The 19,728-nt window shown below is 26.6% G+C and overlaps 5 protein-coding genes across 5 annotated transcripts; all 5 read right to left on the bottom strand.

Annotated features, from left to right (window-relative positions):
* Positions 1-490: 490 nt before the first annotated feature.
* Positions 491-1,597, bottom strand: LOC108721666 (putative odorant receptor 92a). The gene is made up of 4 exons (XM_018446323.1): positions 1,466-1,597; positions 1,273-1,386; positions 671-826; positions 491-541 (listed from the first exon to the last, which is right to left on the bottom strand). Exons 1-4 carry the CDS (start codon positions 1,595-1,597, stop codon positions 491-493), a joined length of 453 nt encoding a protein of 150 aa, XP_018301825.1.
* A 2,304-nt stretch (positions 1,598-3,901) lies between these two features.
* LOC108721692 (odorant receptor 13a-like) lies at positions 3,902-5,058 on the bottom strand. Its single transcript, XM_018446368.1, has 4 exons — positions 4,927-5,058; positions 4,740-4,853; positions 4,060-4,215; positions 3,902-3,952 (listed from the first exon to the last, which is right to left on the bottom strand). The coding sequence occupies exons 1-4, from the start codon at positions 5,056-5,058 to the stop codon at positions 3,902-3,904; spliced, it is 453 nt and encodes a 150-aa protein (XP_018301870.1).
* A 3,919-nt stretch (positions 5,059-8,977) lies between these two features.
* LOC108721683 (putative odorant receptor 92a) lies at positions 8,978-10,431 on the bottom strand. Its single transcript, XM_018446358.1, has 4 exons — positions 10,282-10,431; positions 10,105-10,218; positions 9,174-9,329; positions 8,978-9,028 (listed from the first exon to the last, which is right to left on the bottom strand). Exons 1-4 carry the CDS (start codon positions 10,426-10,428, stop codon positions 8,978-8,980), a joined length of 468 nt encoding a protein of 155 aa, XP_018301860.1. The 5' UTR covers positions 10,429-10,431.
* Positions 10,432-12,788: 2,357 nt separating this feature from the next.
* LOC108721676 (odorant receptor 22c-like) lies at positions 12,789-14,908 on the bottom strand. Its single transcript, XM_018446350.1, has 4 exons — positions 14,777-14,908; positions 14,588-14,701; positions 12,966-13,121; positions 12,789-12,839 (listed from the first exon to the last, which is right to left on the bottom strand). Exons 1-4 carry the CDS (start codon positions 14,906-14,908, stop codon positions 12,789-12,791), a joined length of 453 nt encoding a protein of 150 aa, XP_018301852.1.
* Positions 14,909-17,691: 2,783 nt separating this feature from the next.
* Positions 17,692-18,864, bottom strand: LOC108721700 (odorant receptor 13a-like). Its single transcript, XM_018446379.1, has 4 exons — positions 18,733-18,864; positions 18,546-18,659; positions 17,890-18,045; positions 17,692-17,742 (listed from the first exon to the last, which is right to left on the bottom strand). The coding sequence occupies exons 1-4, from the start codon at positions 18,862-18,864 to the stop codon at positions 17,692-17,694; spliced, it is 453 nt and encodes a 150-aa protein (XP_018301881.1).
* Positions 18,865-19,728: the final 864 nt, after the last annotated feature.

Below are 19,728 nucleotides of genomic sequence, written 5' to 3'. Positions count from 1 at the left end.
AAATATGATGAGGGGAAAACAACAGAACTCTCTGACTGAATATGAAGTGATTAGTAATTTCCACTAATAATTAAAAAAATGTTTTTGCGTCAAACTTGCATATTGGACAAATAATTGCAGTTGGAGGTAATATAGACGTTCAGTTACAAATAATCCAATAAAATACAAGTTAAATATCCTGTAATAAAAAGTCATCGATTAAAAAGCTAACGTAGCCTGTATACTAATGCAATCTTATTTTGTTAAGTAAGAATGAACAATATTATTATAATACACGAGATATAAAAGATTATTTGCATTTACGTTAATAACTATTCTCTTAAATGCAATTTAAATCTGTATTATTTATTAATTAATAATTAATAATTCATAATTAATAAATAACAGACACGAGCTTAATATGATAATTTAAGTTCTAATTCATTACAAACATTTTTAACTTAACTATGCTATAATTTCAGCAGATAGATATCGTACTATTTTGTTGATGTCAATACATGGCAATCAAAACAGATACATATGATGCTGACGCCTTCATAATCTAAAAAATTCAAGTTCAAAAATTAAACTGGACCTACAAATTATATTTAGACATAATAGATACATAGATCAAAATAAATAAAAATTATATTATATTAATTATCAGACATCTAAAAAATTAAAAGATTACAATCGTAAAAGTTTCAAATGACATATCCATCATTTTCCCTGCTGTAATCGCTAGTCGCTTTTGTGATCTCATTATTATAAACACTATAATTTTACTGTGACTTGATGGCATATCATACCACGTCATTCCATATGTTGCACTACCAATTGATTTGCCCTAAAATGCAAATGTAGCTAATCCTTTGTAATTAATTTTGACATAAAAGAGCTTTCTATCGTTCATATTGTACAAATATTATAGATCAAAATATCAGAAATTTTTGAATAACTTCGTTTCTATGTTTAATTTATTTAAAATAAAAGACTTTGTAATTAATAATTGGCTGATAAACATTTTATTATTTTAGATGACTTTTATTATAACAGATATGAATAATTATCATTACCTTTAAAAATATATATCACGTACTTACAAAATAAAATTTTCTAAAATAAAGACGTTCTTATTTTAGAAATTGATCGTTTTATATAATGTTTCAAGTACGTTAAAATTATAATATTTTTATTACAAAATAATGTTATATCTATTATATAATATTCATTATTGTACAGTTATGTTGTGTTAAAAAAATTGTACATTTACAGGTAACCGTTCTTGCTTACCTTGTAACTAAGATATTCTCCGGCAAAACAAATAATGAAAGCTTCCAGCGTTATGGCAAGATAAGCAAAAACAGCTTTCATTAATGCAAAAACACCAGTTTTATTATGGATAGACTATATTATTAAGTAAATAAAAATAAGTGAAAAATATGATAAAAATCACAACATTGCACACAGTTATTGTAGTACTTACCATTATGAAGGCAAATCCTAGACAACAAATAACTAAGGTATTCCAAACAACTTGCATTAATGCGATAAAAGAGAAAAGCCGTTCCATATTATCTGAAAATGAAATGATTCTTTTGTGTTTTTCGATCAGCATTCCCAATGATGATATGGAAAATCCATAACAAAGATTATTCTTAGAAATATTTTTAAATTCTTCACAAATAATATCAATTTGCCCACTTATATGGAGTGCCTGAAATATATTTAAATTTTTACAAAAATTACAATTATTGCATATAAAAATTTTTTTCTATTTTAAATGCTTCTTGTACAAAAATTCAATAAGTATCGTAATCCTACATAATACATTTAATTTATATACAATAATTTACCCGCAAAAATATTCAATATGACATTAATATTCAATATGACATTAGTATTTTGAAGATACTACATAAATGCATCATGTATGTTGAGTTATATCACATAAAATAAAATTATGCAAATTGCTTCATGAAAACCTTTCATGCATAAACATTTATATAAATAATCATAAGTTCTATAAATCGCTTTATTGTATGAAAAATTGAAAATAAGAAATATACAATATGAGTTACCAAAGAAAAAATCAATCCATTTAGAATAGTGTTCGTCCATACTTGTAATATTGTATATAAAAATATTATTACAGAAATGAGTTCAAATATAGGCGATTGTTCGATTTCAAATGGAAATTGCATTTTTATAGGAAGCTGCCGCACAGTATTATTGTAATTTTCATTTAGAAATGCGAAACGAATTACGTAATCGCCTAAGAGATAAACTACTGTAATAATCGCATTACAACTTAATAAAGCGTTAGAAAAGAAATGCGCTATATTAGCTTTAATTGTCATCGTACACAAATGTTGGTCAATGTTGATGCACTCGTGCCAGTCATTATCCATATCCTTCAAAATTTTATGAAGGACTCTGTAAATATACATTACTTTAACATGTTGTTCTAATCAGATTTAGAGTTGAGATATGAATAATATTTATTTTCTCTTCAATTAATGCTGTATACTTCAATGTTTGAATTAAAATTCCGAATAACAAGGTGACGTTTTAATAACGACTTATTTACATTAAAAGAAGTTCTAGTTAGAAAAAATTTGATCAATATGTTAGGAAACTGAAGAACAAATTTCTTTCTTGAATACGGCGATTAAGTAAAATTAAAATATTACACAGTATACTATAGTACCTTACCGACGATGTGTCCACAGACCAGCCAATTTAAAAAACGTCAAACTGTAATCCAGAGTAATAATCGAACTGTCAACAAGATTTGATAATTCGCTGATCTTCAGATGATCGAAAATGTACAAATACTGGAAGTACTGTATAATCAGCATACTTGACATAAAACCCAAGCAATAAATGGTAGAATACGACACATCCAACCAAAAGCCAAAAAAACGAAGACCAAACTTCAGCGCTGGGCTGATGGTACTTGTAATTGTCATTTGCCAATAAATTTAAAAAAATAATAATCTGTTTTAATGCATTTGTTCCATACTCTGGTTAATAAGGAAATGAAAGTGCACCGTCTGATTTTCCAAGTGCATCCCCACACGGTGCGACCCCACTCCGATGTATACGGATCAATCGCTATCATATGTCGCACAGTACAATAATAAGACAAGACAGAACTCATTATTTGCATGAACATCCTATAATTTCATTAACAATCTAATAACATGTACTTCGACCGTATTATACTGATAAATAAAAAAACAATTCCCTGAAGAATAGTTCTTTTTCAATTTGTATCTTTAGCAACGCAATATCATCAACAAATAAACATCTACACGATTCCCACCGATTACGAAAATTATTAAATGTATCATTATATTATAATTGTGATTACACATTAGATTTTCCGACAAATAAAGAAATTGATTGCATTCATGTCATTCAACCCAAAAGAAATAACATAATCGGTGAACAAAGGAACTGTATAGTTGGAGATATATGGTAATGATTGTAAATTTCCTCTAATAATTCCAGGAACATAATTATATTAAAGACTCGCAAGGAAGAGAAATTTCAAAAGTAAAAGTTTTGAATAGAAGACATTATCAATACAATTAATAAATCATATACGAAATATGTTTATACAAATCGAATATGCTATCCTCTAGTTTTTATTAAGAGACAATGCTCAAAAATATATAATATAATATATATATCATTTTTAAATAAGAATAAATAATAGTACGAGGAAAAAGAAGTTATTTCCAATTAAATTAATTTTATATAATAAATACAACTTATGTAATACATTATAACTGATAGTGTAAAAAATAGTATGATAATAACATTTGAATTCTTAATTCAATTTCCATGTACCTTTTAACATTATAGCTTATATAAATTATGTTATAACTATAGAAAGTAACAAGTCCTGATAATATCAATATACAGCATTCAAAACAGATATATAAGACGCTGATGCTTTCATGATCTAAAAAAGTAGAAATTATAGAAGATTTAAATGTGTTATAGAAAAGTGTTTTAGAAAATATTGACGATAAGTAAAATAAAAGGTGCCCAAATGATTTGAAAGATTACATTCGTAAAAGTATCAAATGACATATTTATCATTTTTCCTGCTGTGATCGTCAGTCGCTTCTGAGACCTCATTATTATAAACATTATAATTTTTTCTGTATTTAATGGCATATCGTACCACAGTGTTTCATATGTTGCATTTGCAATTAATTTGCTCTAAAAAATAATACAAATAATTTCAAATAGATTGGCTTTTTTATGTATTCAACTTATTTAACAGAAAAGCATCTTTTGTGTTATCGCGACGTTACAAGAATATTTAAATAAATAAAGAAAAAATACGAATTGAGTTCTCGAGATATTAAACTAATTAAAAAACAAGAATATTTGTTACAACAATATCAAATTTTTCATGAAATTTTTTTGTATTATATTAAAACATAGAAGGTCTTTTAGTTACAACAAAAATTTACTGATAAACAGACCATATTGCGATTTTAGTAATCTTTTATAACAAAAAATAAATCACAATTATAATATTACAATATATTATAAAGAAATATTTCTATAAAAAATAATAAAGATTTATTTATAAGTTTAATTTTTTTAATGATATTATATTGTAACATATTGAAATGCTTTTATTAGAAAACAATACTGTACATCCTTATCATAAAAATAACACAATTACGTTGTATAAAAAATAATGTATTTTTGATTAACGACTTTTGAATACACACCTTGAGGCTAAGATGTTCTCCAGCAAAACAAATGATAAAGGCTTCAATCGTTATGACGCAATAAGCAAAAAGGGTTTTCACTAATACGAAAACACCAGCTTCATTATGCATAGACTAGTTTGACAAATAATACAAAAAATAAAAGATATCTACAAGCACCAATAATCATGTATTTATTAGTACTTACCACTATTAAGAGAAATCCTATACTGCAAATGACTAACGTGTTCCAAACAACTTGCATCAATGCGATGAGGGAGAAGAGTTGTTCAATGTTCTTGGAAAATGAAATTATTCTATTATGCCTCTCGATCAACATTCCGAATGAAGGTACCAAAGATCCATAAAGAAGAGTGTTTTCGGAAATATTTTTGAACTCTTGACATATTATATCAATTTGTCCGCTTGCGTGTAGAACCTAAAATATATTTCAGTTTTTGTAAAAATTACAATTATTACGTGTAAGGAAAACTATTACTATAAAGAATGTGTTTCAAGTATATAAATATAAGATACTTTTATATACTACATTTTAATAAAATTCATTTTAAATGTTTTTACAGTAGCATTTCATTTTAAAATGTCTTATAGACAGAAATGGCATAGTTCACATATGACTAAAGTTAACAAATTAAAAACAAAAAATTTATTATAATAGGTTTTGCTTTTATAACATTGCGTTATAAATTGCTTTGATAATAAAACATAAATAAATAGAAATCACAGGCAGATATATATAAAATATGAATTACCAAAGTAAAGATCAATCCATTTAGAATAGCGACCGTGCATACGTGTAACATCACATGTAAAAATATTGTTACAGCAAGAAGTTCAAATATCGGCGATTGTTGAGTTTCAAAAGGAAATTGCAACTTTAAAGGAAGCTGTCTTAAAGTGTCATTATAATCTTTGGTTAGAAATACGAAACGAATTGCGTATTCGCCTAAGAGATAAAGTGCGGCAACGATGGCAGTAAAGCTCAATATAACATTAGATATAAAATGCGATATATTCGCTTTAATTGTCATTATATATAAATGCTGATCGGTATTGATGCATTCACGCCAATCATTATCCATAGTAGCAAGAATTTTATGAAGACTTCTATAATATTTTATTTATTTCATCAAATGTTTTAGATAAACATATTACACTGTCTTGTAAGAAATCATCAATATTATAGGCATTAATATTTTAAATAACATTTAGATGGTATTATGCAACGTTATATTAAAAAATATCACATCCGAAATACATGCAATGTTAGGATACCAAAGAAGAATCTCATTTTTGAATAATACGTAGTTGAGCTACTTGTTCACTGTATGATAATAAATATCGTGCTGGTCCAGTTTCAAATAACTTAACCATCACGTCGCGTGGGTTATTCATCATTAGTAACCAGTAATGTATTTTTTTGCGTTTGTTATATTTGTTAAATAATATGTATAGTAATGGTTTTAAAAATTACAAAAATTATCGTTATAATAATACAATATACGTTATACATATATGTATACATTATAATATATACATATATAATGTACATAATGTATATATACATTATAATAAAAAAAGGAAATATAACACCAATATAAGATAAATCATAATTAAGTATTCACATATATGAAAAATTATTGTATAATTATATTTTTCTATAACCGAAATATTAAATTGCCTAAACAAAAAGTCCAGCGTGAGCCACTAGTAACTTCTGTTAATATAATTTCTTACCGACGTTGTATCCACAGACTTGTTAATTTAAAAAATGTCAAACTATAATCAAGAGTCATAGGCAGTCCATCAACAAGATTTGACAGCTCGCTCATACTCAAATGTTCAAATATGTATAAATATTGAAAGTACTGTATAACCAACATACTCGACATAAAACTCAACCAATAAGTAGTAGAATATGACACATCTGGCCATATGCCGAGAAGTCGAAGGCCAATTTTCACTGCCGGACTGACAGTACTCATAATCCTTCGTCTACACTTTTTGAAACTTAAGAAAATGAAGATCAATATAGACGCATCTAGTATGCTCGTTTGAGAAGAAACTGAGAGTACACTATCCATTTTATCCCCACACGATGCATCCCCACTCAGAAGAACACAGATCAATCGCTATTATATGTCGCATAGTAGAATGAGACGAGACGGTACTCATTATTTAGATGAACATCTTATAATTTCATTAGCAATCTAATAATGTATTTTCCAACGTAATATTATACTGCTAATGCAAAAAAAAACAAAGATGTGTCCGTAAAATAAAATAAAAACAATTCTCTAAGAGATAGCTTCTTTTTTTGCTTACTTGTTTCTGTGGCAACAATATGTCATCAACAAAAAACAAACATCTACGTTTCCTGTCAATTGCGGTAATCATTAAAAGTATCATGATAATATGATTGCGATTATACATAAGGTATTCTAAATAGAAGTGGATTGTAATTATGCCATTCAACCTTTAATCTTTGAAAAAATAAAGTAAGGGGAAAAATAAAGAAATTCTACGAATGAGAGTATAATGACTGACCATGAGTAATTTTCTTTAGTTCTAGGAACGTATTTATAAACTATATTAAAGAATCGCTTAGAAAAACATTAAAAATAAAATTTAGGAACAACAGATGTTATAAATAATTAACTGCAGTAGAAACAACGAAATATGTATCTGCAATTGAAATATGCGATCATATGATTAAGATTAAGAGATAATGCTCAAAATGCACCTAATACAAATATACACGTAGATATATAAATGTATATATTTGTATATTAGATTGCACTTTTAATTTTTGTAGTTTATTAATTGACAGTTAATAAATGCTAATTAATTTTATTAATAACAATGAAATCTTTAATTTATTGCAATAATTAATTTATATTTTGTAACTTATTTGTTTTTATCATTTATGTTATAATTCCAATTATTAGCGCATGTTTTTGTTGATATCTCATATCGAATATATAGCATTCTAAACTGATATATGTATAAGATGCTGAGGCCTTCATATGATCTACAAAAATATAAATTAAAAAATTGAATTCGATTAATATATTCGATATACGTGTATTCCGACATGAAGATATTGTACTGCTAAAATAAAAAAGAAACAAAGATTTATTACTGTAATTAAAAAAAAATTCTCTAAGAAATAATTATTCTTTTTTGTATGGACAAGAAACAAATATCCAAAGAGATGTTCATCACAATTCTTACTTTTCATGAAAATATTAAATGAATGATATGATGTTTATATATATTAGGTACTTTAAAAAAACAAAAATAAATTACGTTCATACCTTTAATGATTTTTAATGAAATGTGATGAGGAAAGGACAACAAAACTGTCTTGAATTGAAATGAAATAACTAGTAATTACTACTAATAATTTAAAAACGTTTATCCGTAAAACTTACATATTGAATTTAAAAATAAAAATTGCAATTGTATATAATATAGGCGTCCAATTATAAATAATTCAATAAAATGCGAGTCAAATATACAATTCTGTAATAAAAAATTATCAATTCAAACGACTAATACAGCCAATGTATATCACTGCAAGCTTATGTTTTTAAGTAATAATGTATAACCCCCTCCAGCATCACTTTGTGCCTTTTAAGGCACAATCGATATCACGTTTTCTTAAAATTCTTATTCAGATTTCAATATATGAGAAATAAATCAAATACAGTCCAGTTTTTATTATAGTAAAAACTTATTGTTAAAGATTTTACAAGCATACAGGAATTTTTTCAAATTTTTATGTAGTCCGAAACCATAAAAAATATATGCTGTTTCCCTCAACGGCCAAGAGTGTAAACTATTATCTAAAATTTCGGGATGATTTCGGGCTGGAGGGACAACATTATAATAATTATAATACGCAAGATATACATATATACATATAAGATTATTTGCATTTACATTAATAATGTTTCTGTTAAATGCAATTTAAATTTTTATATTTTATTAACTGATTGTTAACAAGTAACAGTCACCAGCTTAATATGACAATTTAACAATCTAATTCCCCTAAGTAAAACAATAAGTCACGACAACGTCAAAATGATATAAAAATAAATCGTAAATTGAACAATGACTTTTGATGTCATGATGACTTGTAGTTCTGCTTGGGTCATTACAAATATTTTTAACTTGTTTTAAATTAACTATGCTATAATTTCAGCAAATAGATATCGTACTGTATTTTGTTGATGTTAATACATGGCGATTAAAACGGATACATACGATGCTGATGCCTTCATAATCTAAAAAATTCAAGTCAAAAAATTAAATTAGATCTACAATAAATTATACTTACTTATAACGGAAACACGTAGCAGCAAATTTTAAAATTAATTTGTAAGTAAATTAAAATTAATTTTTAGACATCCAAAAAATTTAAAAGATTACATTTGTAAAAGTTTCGAACGACATATCCATCATTTTTCCTGCCGTAATTGCCAGTCGTTTTTGTGATCTCATTATTATAAACACTATAATTTTACTATAATTTGACGGCATATCATACCATAGCATTTCATATGTTGCACTGCCAATTAATTTGCTCTAAAAATGATATACAGCAAATCTTTTTGTGATTATTTTTATCTGTTAAATTCAGTATAAAAATATTTTTTTATTCACATTGTGAAAATGTAGGCCAATATTCATACTCGATTCTTATTTTAAAACTGTCTTAAGGAATATTTTAAGATTCTTATACGGCTCTGTGATTAATTTATGACAATTATGACTATTAATTATGACATTCATTACATTTAATTATGACAATTTAATAATTTACGTATCCTCTTTCGCGCTGACTCTCATTAGCCTTCAATTTCTTTGTTTGTTGTTATTTTAAAGATTATGTGAGTGCTTTCAAATTATATTATTTCTAATTATATTATTTATGACTGTATTTAAGACAGTTTTAAACAATAAGCCTTTGTAGCGACAATATAAAAAATTCATTTACTAATTTCGTTCCATTTTTTAAATATAGAAACTTTATAATAAATAATAACTTTACGAACGTTAGTAAATACGTAGTTTATGAATATTTATACAATTTTAAATAACTTATTAGAAACTTTATATAAAATATATTGTCATCGCTTTTTTTTAAATATTATATGTTTAGAGAAAATAAACCTTTTTCGAAAAAAAAGTGTTATTATTTAAGAAATTGATTATCTGAAATAATATTTTATGTATATATTTCATCAAAATATTTTTATTAGAAGATAACGTTATGTATTATTATAATGTTTATTACATTATTAGCTATGTTGTGTTTAAAAAATTGTATATTTATAGATAATCACACACTCTTGCTCACCTTGTAGGTAAGATATTCTCCGGCAAAACAAATAATAAAGGGTTCCATCGTTATGGCAAAGTAAGCAAAAACGGTTTTCATTAACGCGAAAATACCAGTTTCATGGTGAATAGACTATATTAATAAATACAAATTAATAAAATATATAACATTGCATACATTTATTACAGTACTTACAATTATGAAGAGACATCCTAGACAGCAAATTACTAAGGTATTCCAAACAACTTGCATTAATGCGATGAAAGAGAAGAGTCGTTCCATGTTCTCGGAAAAAGAAATAACTCTTTTGTGTCTCTCGATCAGCATTTTTAATGATGACATGGAAGATTCATAACGAAGAGTATTCTCAGAAATATCTTTAAATCCTTGACAAATGATATCAATTTGCCCGCTTACATGGAGCGCCTAAAATATACTTAAATTTTTGCAAAAATTACAATTATTACATATAAAAAAATTTTTTACTATTTCAAATGTTTTTAATACAAGGTTCAATAAGTACAGTAATCTTACATAATATATTTAATTTATATAATTTAACCGCAAAATATTTTTAATACCGACATTAATTATACTTTGAAGTTTGAAATTAGTAGCATGTATTTTTATACTATGTTACAAAACGAAATTCTACAAATTGCTTCAAAGAAATCTTCATGCAACAGCGTTATGCTTATGAGTTTGTATAAATGTTGTATAAAAATTAATAAAAATTGAAAATAACGAATGTATGTACAATATAAGTTACCAAAGTAATGACCAATCCATTTACAATAGTATTCGTCCATACTTGTAATAACGTATGTATAAATATTATAACAGCAATAAATTCAAATTTAGGTGATTGTTGAATTTCAAATGGAAATTGTATTTTTATAGGAAGCTGCCGTACAGTATTATTGTAATTTTCATTTAGAAATACGGAACAAATTATGTAATCGCCTAAGAGATAAATTATTGAAATGATCATATTACAACTTAATAAAGCATTAAAGAAGAAATGCGATATATTAGCTTTAATTGTCATCATATGCAAATATTTCTCGATGTTGGTACATTCGCGCCAATCATTATCCATATCGGCCAAAATTTTATGAAGGATTCTGCAATATAGACATTACTTAACACGGTGCTTTAATCAAATATCATAGATATAAATAATACTTATTTTCTTTTCAAATAATGTTGCAGTATATTTCAATGTTTAAATTAAAATGAATGAACAAGTAGTAAGATGACGTCTTATTGAAGTTAAAGACGCTCTTAAGACATCATTTGATATCACCTTTCTACTTCGGATTTAGGTATAAATTAAACCACTTTCAATTAGAAAAAATCAGATCAAGAATATATGTTAGAAATTAAAAACAAACTTATTTCTCGAACGCGACGATTTCAAGTAAAGTTGAAATATTAAGCAATATATTACATTATCTTACCGACGATGTATCCATAAACCAGCCATTTTAAAACATGTTAAACTGTAATCCAGAGTAAAAAGCGAACTGTCAGCAAGATTTGATAACTCGCTGATCTTCAAATGATCAAACGTGTACAAATATTGAAAGTACTGTATAATCAGCATACTTGACATAAAACTCAACCAATAAATTATAGAGTATGACACACCCGGCCAAAAGCCAAAGAAACGAAGACCAAATCTCAGCGCTGGGCTGACAGTACTTGTAATTGTCATTTGCCAATAAATTTAAGAAAATAATAATGTTTTAGCACATTTGTTCGCTACTCTGGTTAATAAGGAAATAAAAGTCCACCGTCTGATTTTTCAAGTGCATCCCCACACCGTGCATCCCCACTCTAGTGAATATGGATCAATCGCTGTTACATGTCGCACGATGCTATAAGACAAGAGAGAACTCATTTGCATGAACATCCTATAATTTCATTAGCAATCTAATAACGTGTATTCCGACCATGAAGTAACAACGATATTATTCTGCTGAAGTAAAAAATAACAACTTTCTTGAGGACTAATTTCTTTTTTGCAAACGTGTTTCTTTAGCAACGCAATATCGTCAACAAGAAATAAATGTGTTTCTGCACGATTCTTATCAATTACGAGAATTATTAAACGTATTATGATAGTATAGTTGTGACTATACATTAGGTTCTCTAAAAAAACAGAAATGGATTGTATTTTATGTCATTCAACCGCCGATCTTAGAAATAAAATAACTAGAGAACAAAAAAGTTCTATTGATTAGAGATAAAATGACTGAATAGTTTTTTCTAACAATTCTGGAAACATAATTATATTAAAGACTCTCTTGGTAGAGGAATATTAAAAGTAAAAGTTTTGAACATTATACATTATAAAAAAAGTTAATGTTAAATATGAATAAAATATGTTCATGCAAATCGAATATGACTTTCATATGTTTACACGAATCAAATGTACTATCCTCTGGATTAAGCTTTGAATTAAGGGACAATATCCAAAAACATATGACGTAAACACAATATGTATTTTTTTAAAATAAGATAAATAGCAATAATAAGAAAGAAGCAATTATTTTAATAGTAGTTAATAGTAGTTAATTGTAATACACAGTAGTTAATTTTAATAACAACTAATTTTTTAATTCACTTACAATATTTTTAACTTATTGACTAATATTAATTTTATTATAACTTCAGAAAATAACAAATCCTTGGTAGTATTAATACATAGCATTCAAAACAGATATATAAGATGCTGATGCCTTCATGATCTAAAAAAATATTACAAAAAATTTAATTTAATTTATACGATCCATATAAACATGAAACAGTGTTTTAGAAAATGCCAAATTTAATGATAAGTAAAAATAAAGAAATGTCAAAATTTAGAAGATTACATTCGCAAAAGTTTCGAATGACATATCTATCATTTTCCCTGCAGTAATCGTCAATCGCTTTTGAGATCTCATTATTATAAACATTAAAATTTTTTCCGTATTTACGGGCATATCATACCACAGCATTTCATATGTTGCATTTGCAATTAATTTTCCCTAAAAAACAATACAAATAGTTTTAATGCATTGACTTTTTCTATATCTACTTTTACTTATTTAATTTAGAGGAAAGTCCGATACCGACATACCACTTTGTTTTTAGACAATATTTCTTAAACAAAAGGTAAAAATAGAACTTTAAAAACGTAAGTACAAATTGAAAAGTGTCTTCTATCAGATAGTATAAGCAGTTTTTATAATACTGTTTGCAATTTTGCAATAATTAATTTTTTCGTAAGGTAAGCAAAAATGAGCGTCTGACAAAATGGGCTCCAAAACTGACACAGTAGGCTACGTATTCATATTCTTTGTATTTTACAAGCATTATCTGTACAAAGTACCTACAAAAGAATGTATATAAGATTTTTCAGAATCTTTTCACTTATAAAACATTTTTATTGAATTATATGCATATTTATTTTATGCTGTTCTGCAAGATACAAATATTTAATGCGATAGTTTCTCAAAAGTTTTTCCATATATGCACGATTGTCTTCAGCTCCAATAGACTTATTTGACACTATAAAGTAACATTATAAAGATTAAGTTGGCTCATGGTCTGTTTTACAGCCAGGTGTGGCGGTTTACGCTGCACCCCAATTTTAAATTTAAAATCGTATTATGAAAAGACTAAGAGAAAAAATAATATATATAAATAGAACTGATTTAGGAAACTACAAGCGTTTAAAACGACGTAATATTATCAATAATATAGTCACTATTAAACCATGCAATTTGCAAAAGAAAATCGTAAGAATTTTATTTTCGCTTTCGTAAAATTCGTTTTTAGCTGATTTGGTATAGAAACAAGCCACAAATATACGAATTATGAGTTTGTACTTCTTTAATTAGCTAAACAGATCATGATTTCATTATTATTAATAAAGTGCAATAGTTAGTTTCTGAGAAATAAGGGGGTGTCACTTTAGGAGACATGTCAGTATCGGCGACTTTCTTCTACTTGTCAAAAAAATATTTTTCTTCTATCATCACGTCATTACAAGAACATTTGTTAACATACATAATATTAAAAATGCTTAATGTAATTTTTTGTATTTTTAGAATATAGAAAATTTTTCAGTTGTAAAGAACAATTTACTGATAAATAGGATATATTGTAATTTTTTTTAGTAACCTTCTATTATAAAAGATATATCTCATTATAATTTTAGTAATATCATCATTATAATTTCAGTAACCTTTTATTATAAAAAATATATCATGATCATAATACTACGATTTACTTGTAAAGAATATTACGATATATTTAAAAATATACTACGATATATTTAAAGAAATATTTCTTTGAAATAAGAAATAATTGTTTATAATATTATATATATTGCAACACTTTAAAATACTTTCATTAGAAAATAATATTATACGTCTTTATTATTACACTAACACAATTAAGTTGTGTTAAAAAGTTATATATTTCTAATTAACGACTTCTGAATACACACCTTGAGGCTAAGATGTTCTCCAGCAAAACAAATGATAAAAGCTTCAACCATTATAACACAATAAGCAGAAACGGTTCTCACTAATACGAAACCTCTAGCTTCATTATGGATAGACTAGTTTGATAAATAAAAATAAGAAAAATAAAAGATATATACAATATCAATCATTATGTATTCGTTAGTACTCACAACTATTAAGAGAAATCCTATACTGCAAATGACTAACGTATTCCAAACAACTTGCATCAATGCGATAAAGGAGAAAAGTTGTTCGATGTTGTTGGAATATGAAATTACTCTGTTATGCCTCTTGATCAACATTCCAAATGAAGGTGCAAAAGATCCATGAAGAAGAGTGTTTTCGGAAATATTTTTCAACTCTTGACATATTATATCAATTTGTCCGCTTGCGTGTAGAACCTAAAATATACTTAAATTTTAGCAAAAATTAGTCTTTACAAGGAGAATCATCACCATAAAGAATGTTTCAAGTATAAAGATATAAGATATTTTTGTATAATACATTGTATAATGAAAGTTACTTTAAAATATTTTTAGCAATGACATTTTATATTAGAGTTTCTTATAGACAGAAATGGCATAGTTTACATATAATTAAAGTTAATGAATTAATAACAAAAAATTTGTATAACAGATTTTATTGTTAAAACATAGCGTTATAAACCGCTTTGACATTAAAATACTGTATACTGAAAAAGGAAAGGAGCACACAAATATATATAAAATATGACTTACCAAAGTAAAAATCAATCCATTCAAAATAGCGACCGTGCATGCGTGTAACATCACATGTAGAAATATTGTTACAGTAAGAAGTTCAAATACCGGCGATTGCTGACTTTCAAAGGGAAATTGCAACTTTAAAGGAAGTTGCCTTAAAGTGTCATTATAATCTTCGGTTAAAAATACGAAACGAATTGCGTATTCGCCTAAGAAGTAAAGTGCGGCAATGATGGCAGTAAAGCTCAATATAGCATTAGAAATGAAATGAGATATATTTGCTTTGATTGTCATTATGCACAAATGATGGTCGGTATTGATGCATTCACGCCAATCATTATCCATAGTAGCAAGAATTTTATGAAGTATTCTACAATATTTTATTTATTTCATCATATATTTTAGATCAACGCCTTCCAACTCGAGCACGACGTGAGTTTTACGTTGATGAAATCCTTCCTTCTTCCTTCTTCCTCCGATTAGATTTCTGACCTACAGAGGCGGATCACATTATCATAGTACAGTACTATCTGTTTCTTGAGGTCACAAACCTAATAGGAAGGAGAAGAAAGAAGGAATTCATAACGTAAAAGGCACATCGTGCCCAAGTTGAAAAGCTCTGTTTTAGATAAATACATTACTATCTTGTGAGAAATCATTGATATTATATGTATAAATGTTTAAAATAAGATTTAGGTGGTATCATGCAACTTTATATTAAAAAGTATCGCTTCCGAAATATATGTTAGAATACTGAAAAAGAATCGTGTTTCTTGAACATAATAATTGTGCAAAATTGCACTATATTCCGTGCTGACCCAATTTCAAGTGACTTGACCACATTATGTGGGTCGTCAATAACCCGTAAGATACCTTCGCATTTTACATAGTTGCTAAATAATATGTTAAATAATATAATAATTGTTTTAAAAATTACAAGAATTATTATTATTATTATTGTTGTTGTTGTTATCATTATTATTATTATTATAAAGGAGAAGAGCTAATATACTATAATATTGAGTAAATCATAATTATGTTTATCAAAAATTATTTTGTAATTACGTTCGTTTTATAGTCGAAATATCAAACTGCCTGAACAGAAAGTCCAGCGTGGGTGACCAGTGACTCCTGTTAATATAATATCTTACCGACGTTGTATCCACAGAATTGTCAATTTAAAAAATGTCAAACTATACTCAAGAGTCATAGGCAGTCCATCAACAAGATTTGATAATTCACTGATATTCAAATGTTCAAATATGTACATATATTGGAAGTACTGTATAACCAACATACTCGACATAAAACTCATCCAATAAATAGAAGAATATGACACGTCTGACCATATGCCGAGAAATTGGAGGCCAATTTTCACTGCCGGACTGACAGTACTCATGATTTTTTGCCTACAGTTTTTGAAATTAAGAAAATGAAAATCAGTAACGACACATTCAGTACGCTTGTTAGAGAAGAAACTAACAGTGCATTGTCCGTTTCATCCCCACACGCATCCGATGCGTCCCCACTCAGAAGAACACGGATCAATCGCTATTATATGTTACGTAATACGACGATAATAAGACGAGACAGAACTCATTATTTATATGATCATCCTATAATTTCATTAGCAATCTATAATAACATATTTTCCGACCGCAATACTATACTGCTAAAGTAAAAAAGCAAATCTATACTCCTAAAGTACAGCAAAAACAGTTCGTTGAGGGATATTTCTTTCTTTGTTTACTCGTTTCTTTGGCAACACAATGTCGTCAACAAAAAGCAAATGTCTGCGTTTCCTACTAATCGTGATAATCATTAAAAATGTCATGATGGTATGATTGTGATTATACATTAGGTATTCTAACAGTAAAAAGTGAATTGTAATTACACCCATTCAACCTCTAATATTTAAAAAAATTAATTAAAGAGAAAATAAGGAGACTATACAAAATGAAGTATAATGACTGAATAATTTTTGTAGTTCTAGGAATATAATTATAAATTATATTGAAGATTCTCGCTTGGAGGAAAAAATATCACAAGTAAAAGTTTGGAACAGCAGACATTATAAATAGTTTATTACAGATCATACAATCGAATATGCAATCGTCAGATTGGGTTTAAGGGACAATCTAAAAACATCTAATGCAGATGCATACATAGATATGTTAATTGCCTATATATTAGATTCACTTTTAATTTGTTATTTATTAATTAAGAGTTAATTGAGTTAATTGAGAATTAATGAATTATAATTAACTTTGTTAATAACAATGGAATACTTAATTTATTGTTCATATACTATAAATTATTATTTATGTTATAATTTCAATTATTGAGGCACATTTTCAATTATATCAGTACATAGCATTTAAAACTGATATATAAGATGCTGTGGTCTTCATAATCTATAAAAATACAAATTAAGAAATTAAAGTTGCTTAATAAATTATGGACGCTCATTTATAAAGAAAAATATTAATATCTCAAAAAATTAGTGATAAGCAAAACGAAATCGTTTTTTAATAAAGTGTTCGAAGTATTTAAAGAATTACATTTGTAAAACTTTCAAATGACATATCCATCATTTTCCCTGCCGTGATGGTTAGTTGCTTCTGAGATCTCATCATTATAAACATCATAATTCTACCCATATTTACGGGCATATCATACCATAACGTTTCATATGTTGCATTTGCAATCAATTTGCCCTAAAAAGAAATCAAATAATTTCGAATTTGACTTTTTTAAATCTACATATATTTATTCGACTTATTTGACACGAAAACTTGTGTATCATCATATAAAAGTTTTCTAAACATAACGAACAATTAATTGATAAATAAAGCATATTGTTAAATATAATAAACATATTTTTTACAATAAGAAATTAACTTTTGTATAAAAATATATTTTGTTATAACATGACATATGTATTATATTATTACATTATATATATGTACATATATATACGTATATAAGGAACTACAATACGTATTTCATAAATAAATGTTTCTATAAAAATAAAAATTAGAAATATATTTTTTATAAATTCTATTATTTTAAATAATGTTTTATGTAACGCAACATATTAAAATACTTTTATTAGGAAAAAATAGCACATATTTCTATCATTAAAACAGCACTATTACATTGTGTTTAAAAAACATTTATATTTACACACAGTTAACAAATTCTGCAGAATACGCACCTTGAGGGTAAGATGTTCTCCGGCAAAGCAAACGACAAAGGCTTCAGACATTATAACACAATAAGATAAAACTGCTTTCACTAACAGGAAAACAGCAATTTCATTATGGATACACTAATTCGACAAATAATTAAAAAATTAATGTCACACACAATATCAGTAACTGCACATTGATTACAGAACTTACAATTATGGTGAAAAAACCTAAGCAGCACATAGTTAATGTATTCAAAACAATTTGCATCAACGCAAAAAAGGAAAAGAGTTTTTCAATATCCTCAGAAAATAAAATGATTTTATTATGCCTCTCAATCAGCATTCCTAATGAAGATCTATGAAGAGTATTCTTAAAAATATTTTTAAATTCTTGACATATTATGTCAATTTGTCCACTTGCATGTAATACCTAAAATATACATACTTAAAATTCATATATTAATAATGCGTGTAAAAAATATCGTTACTACACATATATAAAAAATATGTATCGATAAAATACTCATGGTGTTCTTACATAATGTATTATACATTATAATAAACATTATTTTAAAATGTTTTTAACACCGGTATTGTAGTTTAAAATTTTTTTATGCGAAATGGAATTGTTTATATGTAACAAAAGTTAAAAAATTATTTAAAAAACATTTAATATAATAAGTTTCAGTATTATAAACTTGCGTCAAAAATCACTTCGCTATTAAAATATTAATATAAAAAATGATAACAACAATAAAACATTAATATAAATATTAATAAAAGTAAAATTACAATCAAATTCATATAAAATATAAATTACCAAAGAAAAGATTAAGCCGTTTAAAATAGCAACCGTGCATACGTGTATCATCGCCTGTAGAAATATTGTTACAACGAGAAATTCAAACATCGGCGATTGTTGAGTTTCAAAGGGAAATTGCAGCCTTAAAGGAAGCTGCTTTATAGTGTCATTATAATTTTCTATTAAAAATACGAAACGAACTGCATATTCGCCTAAGAGGTAAAGTACACCAACAATCGCAGTGAAGCTCAATAAAGCGTTAGAGATGAAATGCGATATATTTGCTTTGACTGTCATTATATACAAATGCTGATCGATATTGATGCACTCACACCAATCATTATCCATAGTAGCAAGAATTTTATAAAGTATCCTACAATATAATATTTTATTTTGTTCTAGATA

Source organism: Mycetomoellerius zeteki, unplaced genomic scaffold (assembly GCF_001594055.1).
Source record: "Mycetomoellerius zeteki isolate Tzet28-1 unplaced genomic scaffold, Tzet1.0 scaffold105, whole genome shotgun sequence".
NCBI lineage: Eukaryota > Metazoa > Arthropoda > Insecta > Hymenoptera > Formicidae > Mycetomoellerius > Mycetomoellerius zeteki.
Note: the sequence above shows the minus strand (reverse complement) of the source record. Positions and strands in the feature narration are given on the sequence as shown.

What these genes read in the sequence shown, in the direction of transcription:
- LOC108721692 (XM_018446368.1), bottom strand. Translation starts at nt 5,058, where the DNA reads ATGTTGATCGAGAGGCATAATAGAATAATTTCATTTTCCAAGAACATT. An exon ending in TAGGATTTCTCTTAATAGTG is followed by an intron (nt 4,854 to 4,926) that starts GTAAGTACTAAT and finishes TTGTCAAACTAG; the next exon opens with TCTATGCATAATGAAGCTGG. An exon ending in GAGAACATCTTAGCCTCAAG is followed by an intron (nt 4,216 to 4,739) that starts GTGTGTATTCAA and finishes ATTATTTTTTAG; the next exon opens with AGCAAATTAATTGCAAATGC.
- LOC108721683 (XM_018446358.1), bottom strand. Translation starts at nt 10,428, where the DNA reads ATGTCATCATTAAAAATGCTGATCGAGAGACACAAAAGAGTTATTTCT. An exon ending in GAGAATATCTTACCTACAAG is followed by an intron (nt 9,330 to 10,104) that starts GTGAGCAAGAGT and finishes TATCATTTTTAG; the next exon opens with AGCAAATTAATTGGCAGTGC. An exon ending in CGTTCGAAACTTTTACAAAT is followed by an intron (nt 9,029 to 9,173) that starts GTAATCTTTTAA and finishes TGAATTTTTTAG; the next exon opens with ATTATGAAGGCATCAGCATC.
- LOC108721666 (XM_018446323.1), bottom strand. Translation starts at nt 1,597, where the DNA reads ATGCTGATCGAAAAACACAAAAGAATCATTTCATTTTCAGATAATATG. An exon ending in GAGAATATCTTAGTTACAAG is followed by an intron (nt 827 to 1,272) that starts GTAAGCAAGAAC and finishes TTTGCATTTTAG; the next exon opens with GGCAAATCAATTGGTAGTGC. An exon ending in CATTTGAAACTTTTACGATT is followed by an intron (nt 542 to 670) that starts GTAATCTTTTAA and finishes TGAATTTTTTAG; the next exon opens with ATTATGAAGGCGTCAGCATC.
- LOC108721700 (XM_018446379.1), bottom strand. Translation starts at nt 18,864, where the DNA reads ATGCTGATTGAGAGGCATAATAAAATCATTTTATTTTCTGAGGATATT. An exon ending in GAGAACATCTTACCCTCAAG is followed by an intron (nt 18,046 to 18,545) that starts GTGCGTATTCTG and finishes ATTTCTTTTTAG; the next exon opens with GGCAAATTGATTGCAAATGC. An exon ending in CATTTGAAAGTTTTACAAAT is followed by an intron (nt 17,743 to 17,889) that starts GTAATTCTTTAA and finishes GTATTTTTATAG; the next exon opens with ATTATGAAGACCACAGCATC.
- LOC108721676 (XM_018446350.1), bottom strand. Translation starts at nt 14,908, where the DNA reads ATGTTGATCAAGAGGCATAACAGAGTAATTTCATATTCCAACAACATC. An exon ending in TAGGATTTCTCTTAATAGTT is followed by an intron (nt 14,702 to 14,776) that starts GTGAGTACTAAC and finishes TTATCAAACTAG; the next exon opens with TCTATCCATAATGAAGCTAG. An exon ending in CATTCGAAACTTTTGCGAAT is followed by an intron (nt 12,840 to 12,965) that starts GTAATCTTCTAA and finishes ATATTTTTTTAG; the next exon opens with ATCATGAAGGCATCAGCATC.